This window comes from Cyclopterus lumpus, chromosome 19 (assembly GCF_009769545.1).
Source record: "Cyclopterus lumpus isolate fCycLum1 chromosome 19, fCycLum1.pri, whole genome shotgun sequence".
NCBI classification, from domain to species: domain Eukaryota; kingdom Metazoa; phylum Chordata; class Actinopteri; order Perciformes; family Cyclopteridae; genus Cyclopterus; species Cyclopterus lumpus.
Genome location: NC_046984.1, coordinates 4621791 through 4633058, shown reverse-complemented (window position 1 = coordinate 4633058; position 11268 = coordinate 4621791). Strand labels below are relative to the sequence as shown.

General features: G+C 44.5%; 3 protein-coding genes across 5 annotated transcripts in view; all 3 read left to right on the top strand.

The window, feature by feature from the left end:
* Positions 1 to 1245: 1245 nt before the first annotated feature.
* LOC117748821 (pepsin A-like) lies at positions 1246 to 3274 on the top strand. The gene is given in 7 exon segments (XM_034558911.1): positions 1246 to 1301; positions 1603 to 1753; positions 1842 to 1959; positions 2171 to 2289; positions 2398 to 2832; positions 2961 to 3059; positions 3137 to 3274. Coding segments are annotated over 7 exon segments (1116 nt in total).
* Positions 3275 to 5304: 2030 nt separating this feature from the next.
* Positions 5305 to 8703, top strand: LOC117748822 (PI-PLC X domain-containing protein 1-like). Its single transcript, XM_034558912.1, has 7 exons — positions 5305 to 5444; positions 5574 to 5693; positions 5865 to 5989; positions 6090 to 6221; positions 6888 to 7055; positions 8121 to 8304; positions 8431 to 8703. Exons 2-7 carry the CDS (start codon positions 5588 to 5590, stop codon positions 8670 to 8672), a joined length of 957 nt encoding a protein of 318 aa, XP_034414803.1. The 5' UTR covers positions 5305 to 5444; positions 5574 to 5587; the 3' UTR covers positions 8673 to 8703.
* The window catches only part of spata20 (spermatogenesis associated 20), a 31468-nt gene continuing 28899 nt past the window's right edge, over positions 8700 to 11268 (top strand). The window contains exons 1-5 of one of the 3 annotated variants that reach the window (XM_034558909.1): positions 8700 to 9146; positions 10291 to 10416; positions 10525 to 10589; positions 10760 to 10914; positions 11009 to 11152. In XM_034558909.1, the coding sequence (XP_034414800.1) occupies positions 8947 to 9146; positions 10291 to 10416; positions 10525 to 10589; positions 10760 to 10914; positions 11009 to 11152 (690 nt within the window). In that variant the 5' untranslated portion in view covers positions 8700 to 8946. Of the gene's footprint in view, positions 9147 to 10290; positions 10417 to 10524; positions 10590 to 10719; positions 10915 to 11008; positions 11153 to 11268 lie in introns of those variants that run through there. The other 2 variants (XM_034558908.1, XM_034558910.1) reach the window with 2 other exon arrangements.

Genomic DNA, 11268 nt, shown 5'->3' with positions numbered 1-11268 from the left:
AAACCATAGCAATTAATTTGTCCAAAAAGTGTGTTGACCGTACACGTCAGGACAGACATTCAGGGCTTTATCTTGTGAAAAGAGGATTAATGAATATAGTATTTGTAAAAAATGTAACAATTACTTTAGGAAAGTTTTCACTGTACATAATAGTGTTATATGCTGTTGTACTTTTGTATGAGACTCTGGGGACATTTTTTTCTCTGCAGACAAATAAAGACAAACATTTCTTCCAACAATTTATTTTTAATAGGAAAACAGTGTTCTATTACAACGGCACTGTGTTTGGTTTAAATGATAACACAGCTCTAGGACTATTTTATCAGCAGTAATTCATAGTGTTACCTATCTAAAGGCAAATAACAAGTAAACTCATGATAGCGCAGCAGCAAACACTGTTAGTGCGAGGGAGAATCACAAGATTGACTCGGGTGTTTGTCACTGTTAAATAAAAAGACATGAAATGGGTGAGCTGCTTGACTTTACCATATGCGTAGGGTGCATTTTAATGTTGATCATGTGCACTGTTGGTTTGGTTTTATTGTGTATTATGTCATAACACAATAAACACTTGGCGAACTTGCAAAAGAACGGGGCCAATACACAAAAGAGAAGACACAGATATTTACAACAGAGAACACCTGATGTAATAGAGTAATAGAATAAAGGGGTGAGTATCTGTTTCAGGCAAAAGTTTAAAAGAAAAAGAAAGTATGAAAAGCATGAAATAAAACAAAATAGGCAACAACCAAAAAAACAACAATTAAACCCTAAAAGTGAACAGTGTCGTATGTACTAGAGCTGTATCGTGGACAAAATGTTGCATCATTCTTTGACTTTGAGGATATTTTGATTGCTGTTTCTTTTTTTTTGCGTTTAGCCTCACGCTTTATCTAAACATTTGTGTCCCTTCCTTTAATCATATATTTGACATTGTCATGAGGTCAACGACTACTTTGTCCATTACTTATCTTTACTTATCGCCTGTCCGTGTGTGCATTGCCTTATCGTTGTGTCACGGTAAAGAGCCAGTCCACCTGTATAAAAGAGGATGCATGGCTGTGTCTCGGCACAACGGTTTTGGAGTCGAACAGTGAGTACACCACCGGGTCGTAGGCCTTCTACATCATCACATAGCTATTGCAGTGTACCAGTATTCGTAGCTCTTTAATGTGATTGACATGAGCTTTATTCTACTCAACTGAAACTAAATTTTCTTACACAGCTGAGAACAGAGCCGAGAAAATGAAGTGGGTCTTTGTCGTGTGTGCCATGGTGGCGCTCTCTGAGTGCCTCATCCAGTAAGTCAGCCTTACCACAAAAACACCTTCTCGTACCTGTTGTCATTTAGATTGTGTCCTTTATTCCTACTACCTAGACTTCATTAGCTCCTCTGAAATAACTGCCAACATTAAATGATCAGGTGTCCGGCCTCTTCTGATCTTCTGTACTTAGTAACAAATCTGAATTTAAGTAAAGGCAGCTGGGTCAGGTGAATGGCTCAGAGAGGTTTGCCAGGAAGGAAAGATGAGCAAAAAGCTCTTTACGGGTCAATGAAAGACATACAAATGATTTAAGATGCTCCTTTTTGGCCTCACCTAGGGTCCCTCTTGAGAAGGGAAAGACAGCCAGGGAGACCCTGGAGGAGCAGGGCCTTTGGGAGGAGTACAGATTCAAGTACCCGTACAACCCCATGGCCAAGTTCGACGAGCTCTTCGCTGTGGGCAGCGAGCCAATGACCAACGACGCTGACGTGAGTAACAGCCGCCGAAGCTCTCAGACTTGTGACGAACGGCTCATTTTGGGCCATGAGCACATTGGTATCTCCTCTTCGTCTACAGCTGGCGTACTACGGAATCATCTCCATCGGAACTCCACCTCAGTCCTTCAAGGTCATCTTTGACACCGGCTCGTCCAACCTGTGGGTGCCCTCCATCTACTGCAGCAGTCCAGCCTGCAGTATGTGAAACTAACTGTTGACCTGCAACAATAGGAACATAGCTGTGTGCGTTGCACCCAGGATGTTGGATGTTTGCACGAGTAAAACATCCTGCTAGTGCAAGTGCAAATACAAATACAAAAACAGAGATTATGAATCTTGACAGCAACTTTATTAGCAACTATAAATAATAACAAATGTGTCTTTTCTCCCACATCTGTACCTCCATAGGTAACCATCACAAGTTCAACCCTGGCACCAGCAGCACCTACAAAAACAACGGCGGCGCTCTCAGTATTCACTACGGCACCGGCAGCATGACTGGTTTCCTGGGATACGACACTGTGACGGTGAGTGTAAAAAGCATATAGTATATATATATATATATATATATATGTATATACCCAGATTCAGATTGTTTTTCAATGCCTGAGAATGTCTTTGTGTTTGTCGTTCAGGTGGGCGGATTCGCTGTGAAGAACCAGATCTTCGGCATGAGCGAGTCTGAGGCTCCCTTCATGCAGTACATGCGTGCTGATGGTATTCTGGGCCTGGCATACCCACACCTGTCTGCATCCAGCGCCACACCCGTCTTCGACAACATGATGAAGGAGGGCCTGGTCGGCCAGGCCCTCCTTCATCCTTCATCCTTACCTGGGTGACAGGTAAAGCCACTGATGCCCCTGAAATATACCCAAGCCAAAGTGGTTGCTATCTGTCTGATGCACGCTGTGCTGTGTGTCCCTGTCAGTGTCACTGTCAATGGTCAGGTTGTGGCTTGCAATGGTGGTTGCCAGGCGATCGTGGACACTGGCACTTCCCAGATTGTCGGACCTCAGAGCAGCATCAGCAGCATCAATAGCATGGTGGGAGTTCAGAGCCAGAACGGAGAAGTGAGTGCCGGAAAAAGACACACTGGTGGACGGGAGAGTCACAACTTAGCCGAGTTGGAAATTTAAAAGTTTAACCCAAGTTGAATGCTCTTTCATCCCCTTTTACCTTCTCTCTCTCTCTGCATCAGTATATGGTCAACTGTAACAGCATTGGCCAAATGCCAGATGTGACCTTCCACATCCACGGAGAGGAATTCACCATCCCAGCCTCTGCCTACATTCGTCAGGTAAGTGTTTGTTTCCCAGACAGATTTATTTTTATTGTTTCATTTTACTATATTTTTTTACCAAATCCCTCCCACAGTCTAAGTACTATGGCTGCCGTACTGGCTTTAGCAATGGACGAGGCAGCCTGTGGATCCTGGGTGACGTCTTCATCAGACAGTACTACTCCATCTTCAACAGAGCCCAGAACATGGTGGGTCTGGCCAAGGCTAGATAAGTCTTAGGTCACCCAACCCATGATCCTTGAAACAATCACATGTACATCTCGGTGCCATTATGGAATTTCCAACATGCCTGAGACACAATCATTTTTTCTTGTTCTATGAATGATGACATTTCCTCACATTAAATAAAAAGAGTTGAATCAATTTGATTAGTGTTTTATTGAATTGCACAACAAATAGACTGTAAATCGTTGTCAATGTAAGATGGAAACCCGACAGGAACACACCCTTTGACGCTACGATGCAACGTACGAAACATACATGCAATTGAATAACTGAATATAATAAATAATAATAATGTCATGTACGTTTTAATAGATATTTTATTTTACTCCAACCTGTGCAGGCACTATAAATCATAGTAATATCAACGCTTTTTTCAGACATAGTATACAATTACGGAGAAAACCTGTATACGACAAAAATTATAATATGTTAACTTGTCATCCACCAAAGAATGTACTTCCCTGAACTCACACACACGTCACAACTCGTTAACTTATATTGTACTTGATTTAACGCCTGCATTTTGGTTTAGGACTACACCTTGGTCCGACTCAGTCATAGACATAAAGAGTTTCTTTTCTCCAATTTCTGCCAATGTACAATGTTTATATTCTGCGAAGGCTAAAATACAACTACACTGATACATATATTGCGTATCCTGCTGTACTGTAGGCTCTATATAGCTAACGTCTCAGAGAAGCTGCATGCGAGGGACTTACTTTTTGTCCAGTGTAATGACGAATCCAACGCTGACTGTCACGCACATGTGACAGTTTATCATCACAGGTTGAATTCAATTCAGTTTATTTTGTATAGCCCAATATCACAAATTACAAATTTGCCTCAGAGGGCTTTACAATCTGTACACATACGACATCCCTGTCCCAGGACCTCACATCGGATCAGGAAAAACTCCCCAAAAATAACCTTTGACAGGGAAAAAAGGGAAGAAACCTTCAGGAGAGCAACAGAGGAGGATCCCTCTCCCCGGATGGACAGAAGCAATAGATGTCATGTGTACAGAATGAACAGAGTTACAGAGTTACATAAACACATTACATAAATATGACAATGTATGAATGGAACTCCAATCCATGAAACAGAAGGAGGTAGAGAGGAGGGGGGGCGGGGCGCATCAGCAGGGCCAAGGCAGGAGGCCGGCTCACCAGGCATCAGACACCTCCAGGTCCAATGGACCCTATGAGACGTGAAGTCACAACGACTCCGGGGAGGAAGCAGAGTTAATAAGGTGCAATGGAGAGATGTAAATTCATCCATAAGGAGAGAGAGAAGATGAGATAGGTGCTCAGTGTATCCTAAAACATCCCCCAGCAGCCTGTAAGCCTATAGCAGCATATCAAGGGGCTCGACCAGGGCAAACCTGATTCAGCCCTAACTATAAGCACTATTAAAGAGGAAAGTCTTAAGTCTGTTCTTAAATCAGGTGACTGTGTCTGCCTCCCGGACTCAAAGTGGAAACTGGTTCCATAAAAGAGGAGCTTGATAACTGAAGGCTCTGGCTCCCATCCTACTTTTTAGGACTCTAGGAACCACAAGTAGCCCCGCATTTAGTGAGCGCAGCTCTCTAGTGGGGAAATATGGTACTACAAGCTCCTTAAGATATGATGGTGCATCACCAATTTGTAGGTGAGGAGAATAATTTTAAATGTGATTCTTGATTTTACAGGGAGCCAGTGCAGAGCAGCTAATACAGGAGTCATGTGATCTCTTTTCTTAGTTTTTGTGAGTACACGAGCTGCAGCATTCTGGATTAACTGGAGGAATTTAAGAGACTTATTAGAGCAGCCTGATAATAAGGAGTTGCAGTAATCTAGTCTGGAAGTAACAAACGTGTGAACCAGCTTTTCAGGTGCCACCAGAGAAAACAAAACCTTAGGTGACTAATGATGGCATGAGGAAGTCGCACAAGAACTCAATGCCTAAGTGTAAGTTTATTTTTAGATCTCCTCGTACAATGTACTTCCTGGTGATAACAACTTGTAGGACTACACTTGCCACAAGGTTATTAAGGCAGTCATTTTAATACTGCACCCTTCCAATGAGCAGCAATATATGACAACATCAGTTCTTCGTGTAGTCCTGTGGTTAACAATCTGATGTCATAAAGAGGTCAAGGAAGGCTGGCACCTTGGCAGAGTGAGTAGTATTTTTCTAAACTCTTGACCTTAATGTCTGTGTTTTACTTCATGGTGACCTATTCACGATCGCCAGAAACTGTTGACATTGAGATGAGTAAGAGATTGACAGTTGAGTTTATTTTTATAGGATTTGAGACGACAATGTCAGCGAAAAAAGACAAAAGAAAAGTCGCAAGCCACTGTGATTGGATGTCACAACTACCACCTAAGCTCCACAACATTCCTCTCTATGATCTGGCCATACCAGGTATGAAGCTGACATGAGGAGCTTACGTTGCTACTGCATTTAACTCAGACAGCACGTTGCCAAGTTTTCACACTGAACGTACATTTAAATGAACTTATGGTGCTGTCCTGGACAGCAACGATTGTTGGTTTAATAAAACTGTGTGTGTGTGTGTGTGTGTGTTATTTCCAGGTAGCCATGACTCAATGAGTTATGACTTGGACATCAACTCCTCTATAATAGAACCCGATAGACTGCAAAGATTGAGCAAGATTTATTGTGTACGTAAAATAGTGCGCAAATGGGCCATCACACAGGTAAATGGTATTTAAAAGCCTGTCAGTGCCGACTGTATTTGTGCACATAAAATAATGATATATACAGTATATATATATGGGAGTGCTTGTTTGACTGCAGGAGGAGACTATTACAAAGCAGCTGGATGCAGGGGTTCGTTACTTTGACCTGAGGATCGCTCGCAAGGCACGCGACCACGACCCCACTCGGCTTTACTTTTGTCACGGGCTGTACACGCACACGGATGTTGAGGTAAAGATGGAAATGTCATGCATTAGCATATGAACATTGCTTATTTGCATTATGTATACATCAATAAATGTTTAGGGGGAAATCAACCTTTGTGGATCGTTGATCTCCAGGGGTATGAGGATTTCATTAGACTCGAGACTTATACGCCAATATAAATAAATAAACACATGATTTACAGAAAATGTCAGTGAACACTGAATAACTCAAACGTGACGTAGGTCTTTAAAAATATAATTTTAATGTATTTCTATTCTATCATTAAAAGGATATTTTTAAAGACATTATATTTAGTGTGTGAAGAAAATAATAGTAATAATAATAATAGTAAATTGGTTTTATCCGTCTGTGTCATTCAGTAAAAAAAGATTTTAGTTTAAGTTTTGTCAAAAGTGGACTTCTGACCAGTGCTGTACATACAAGTACTGGGATATTACTTTGTGTTTTGTGATGCAAAAAAAAATACAAGGATAATAATAAAATAAATTATAATCCCAGGCTCTATATGGTATCAAGGAAAAACTTTGACCACTGGTTTGCAGTGTTTTTCCTGTGAACAAAGAAAATAAAAAATATGTGGATATATCAAAGAAAACAAGTACAGCGGAAAAGATATAGTCAAATTGGACGCCAACTGTTTTAAGAACCACCTTTCTGCCACTGTGACAGACTGTTCTCAAGGTCATAAGGGACTGGGCGGAGAGGCACCCCAAAGAGATCCTCATCCTGGCTTTGTCACACTTCAAAGGGTTTGACAAAGCGAACAGCGCGCAGCTCCACAGACATCTCATCGGCTTCATCGTGACCTTGTTTGGAGCCAAACTCATCCATATCAGGGTAAAGTACTCTGCATATTTCCGTTAATATCAAGTCAAACACATATCTCATCATTAAAAGGGACAGTTCTGACATCTTGAAGTGGGGTTGTTCGAGGTGCCGATCCATAGTCAGTGTGTACAGTGGATGGCGGGTCGGGCAGGCAGGAGCACCTGCACGGAAGCTGGATGTACTGCTGTGGACAGGGGCAACAGATTTTAGACGCCTAAAAAAAAAAAAGGCCCACTGATATGATTAATATCAGATTATGTGTCGATATATTTTGATTATTTACACCTTGCCGTCAGACAGCCTTTTTTCTGACTAGGGAACTGAAGCAATTGTCTCTGCTCTCTTCAAAGCCACAAGACTCTTTGACAAAACATTTTACCACACGTGACCCAGACTTTGGTGGATCTGAACTCGACCCTCTAAAGCAGCGGTCCCCAACCTTTTTCGTGCCACGGACTGGTTTTCGTACAACACAATATTTTCACGAACCGGCCTTCCTGGTGTGGGCGATAAATATGACGGCATAAAATAATACGACCGGCATAAAAACAAGATAAAGTGCATAACAATACAACTCGCCATTACGCATAATTAGTGAGAGCCCTGAGCTCGTTTCTGTGCAACGAGACGGTCCCATTTCAGGGTGATGGGAGACAATGACACCCGACGTGTGTTCTTTGTGTGCGATCTACTCCGTAACTTAGCTTTGGTCGCTGTCACTGCAGAAAACCTGCTTCACAAAGACAGGATGTTGGAAATGGAAGCAGGGTTTTCAGTGCTTTTTTGGCGATCTCAGGATATTCTGCCTTGATTTTATTCCACCGGCAGAGTTGTCGTCTGAAACAGACTTTTAATGCCACCCTCACTCACTCATATTTGCTAGCTTGTGGGTTTCATTTTGGGGGAAACGTATCAAGAGGCTCAGATGCACAGATGGATGTATCCGGTCATTTTTCTAAATAAAACATCTTTCTGACCTTAATAATCAATCAAAATGCTAATATTTTTCAATAAACAAATTAGTTTGGGCTTACAGCAGTTCAAAAATGAAAGTCTCCCAATGTGTCACAACAGGACGTCCCGACCCTGAGGAGTTGCTGGGACAAAGGCAGAAACGTCATCATCTCATATGATTATCCGACGACTCAGCACGGCGAGATATGGAGTAAAATACCGTATTTCTACGGCGATACTATGAACACCACTAAAATTGAAGCCAAACTCCAGCACATCTTGGAGAAGGCGAGGCCCGTTCAGTGTGAGTTTTTCTCTTGCTCACAATACGAGGTTCGGTTTGGTGACAGTGCCATTTTGTTGAATATATGTCCCATGAAATGATTGCTGAGCTATCATTTGTCCTCCCCCACCCACCGTCACCCTGCAGATTTCTTTGTGTGTGGCCTGAACTTGACACTGCCGGAGGATGCCAGGACACTCCAGTACATCCTCCGCCCTTGCGACAACCTCGCCAACGTCATACGGAGGGGCCTGCCGAGGCTGCTGCAGTGGACGAAACGGCAAGCTGCCAAGACGCCCGTGAACATCGTGGCGTCCGACTTGGTGACTTGCGATGACTTCATCCAAACGGTTATCGAGCTCAACGCTTTGAAATCCACGAGAGCATAAGAGGGGAAACTGAGTTCCTTCTTTTTTTTTTTTTTTTATAATTGTATTTCTACTTGTTTTCTCTTTACATTGCATTTGCTGTCTGGCTTCACTCACACAACAGTGATGTATTGTAAGAAGTGATCGTTTGGTGTGGCGCCACCTGCTGTCAACTCGTGGTGTTGCAATAAATACGTGATCATCTCACGCCTGCAAGTTTTGGCTGGTCCATGTCAACAAAGTAGCTAACACCCAGCTGGTAACTAACCAACACGCTTGGGTGGGGGGGATTAGGATGATAAGGCTGGCATGGCGTCGGTCGGCGTGCAGAAATAGCCGCGTGGAGCCCGCACGCCTTTTCCCCGCAGCTTTTCTGAGAGCGGACGGTCCTCGGCAGAACTCGGGGGGTCACATTAGGTGTTTCAGACCAATCCTCCACCCACCAAGCGAGAGGTCACCGCTCCTCCGCCGCCCACAGCCGGCCTGCTACCTCAGGTAAAGCCAAGCCACCTAGGCTAACGCGAGATGCGCGTGAATTAAAAGTTCCAGCAAACATGTCTAATTTAGCGAATTAGAGCCGTCGGTCGTTATGACGGTGTGCGGCTTGCCGTGACGGCTGCGGGCATGCTCCGGACGAACGGACGCGAAACTCCCGATAGAAAACCATACCGTTTAACTTGTCCCCAACTTTAACTGGTACCGGGAGACACGCCACCGCGAGAAAAGACGTTCAACGGAGGTCCAGACGCCTCGCATTTGAATTCCGTGTGACAAGATAAGCCTCCAAGTGGCACGGAATTTAATAACGTATCGGCTTTTCCCACCGGGACTGCCCGGTAACGTCAGGAGCTCGCGCTGCTAACCGTAAAACCTTCGCGTTACACATCACAGCTCGACTCCAAAACACACAGACATTTCGGCCGAATTTTAAGACACGTTCTCGTATCCCGGATACTGTTTCCAGTCATGTTTAATGGGGCACGAGCACATGGCATAAATGACATAAACATAGTGGAATATTGGAGCGAGAGTCGGCGTGACAATGTCCTTCAGGCTAACAGCTAGCTAGTTACAGCGCTTGACAGCAGCTAGTCGCTGGAGGAGTGGACCAGTGCGCGAGCTTCTTAAGCAGCGGCGTGATGACGCGTCGTTGTGGTCGTCTGAACAGCGTTAAAACACGACAAATGGACCGATGTGGTAAAGTTGAACTGTTCGCTCGGCTCCTCGCTGTCAAAACACGGACAGTTTTGATATGTGTCCTCAACGCTGATGTTCCTGAGTGACTGTCCGTTTAGTGGGGACAGTGCTGGGACACCTACAAGAGAAATGCAGCCATATCAGACATGATGCATTACACATGAGCTTGCCCTGCAACGACACGCCAACGTGTCTCATGCACAACGTCTGCTAGTTGCTATATTATTGCTCAGACCCTCTGGACACGCTCTGGAAACCCCGTTTGTCATTGACAGAAGGGAAGCTTGATGATGTAGGTACCACCGTGTGCCCTAATTAGCAGCACGGGGACAGCTGACATTAAATTAAATACATATAAAAAAATCAGCCATTTGGAGTCAGTTTTTTTGTTGTTGCCATCAATCAATAACTACAATTGTAAATATGTTTTTTTTGCATCCAGCTCACCTGTCTTCATGAGCATGGCGTCGGGAGGGACGTCACCCCCCCCACCCCACAAACACACCAACAGGTTGGCCCAGGAGCGGTCGCCCTACCTGCTACAACACGCACACAACCCCGTCGACTGGTGAGTTTGCCTCCTTTTCTTTCTTTCTTTCTTTGAGGTGCGGCACGAGACTCCTTTCTGTAAAGGTGACACGCTGTCGTGTATAAACCAGTGTCCCGCTTGCTTCAGGTATCCATGGGGACAGGACGCTTTTGACAAAGCGAAGAATGAAGACAAGCCAATCTTTTTATCAGGTAGAAGCCCCCTCTCGCGCCTGGCATTGACGTGCATGTTATTCTGGGGGGCTCCTCACTCTCCGAGTTATTGTTTCAGTGAGGGCGAACGAGAATTATCTTCCCATGTTGTCACGCTGACTTACAACAGCCGTGCTCGTCTGTTTGCTGTGAATCTCTCCGGCCGATAGTGGGCTACTCGACGTGCCATTGGTGCCACGTCATGGAGAGGGAGTCCTTCGAAGACGAGGAAATCGGCAAGATCCTGAGCGACAACTTTGTCTGCATCAAAGTAGACCGAGAAGAGAGGCCCGATGTGGACAAGGTCTACATGACCTTTGTGCAGGTGTGTAAAGGTGTGTGTAAATTGTGCGAGATTTTCTCACGCATGCCTCTTGGCGTTTATTTTTCTCATGGCTTTTGGTTGCGTGTGTCTACAGGCGACGAGCGGCGGTGGAGGTTGGCCCATGAGTGTGTGGCTGACCCCGGACCTCCGACCTTTCATTGGAGGCACCTATTTCCCACCCACGGACCACGCAAGAAGACCTGGGCTCAGAACGGTTCTTAACCGGATCATTGAACAGGTAAAATGGGCCCAAACCCAATCTCCACCCTCACAGACGCACATATTTTGAGGCGCGCGCCCGCTAAGTCCGTGAGGGTTTAGGGCTGTCCCACTGTCAAATTGTTGAGTGTTTAA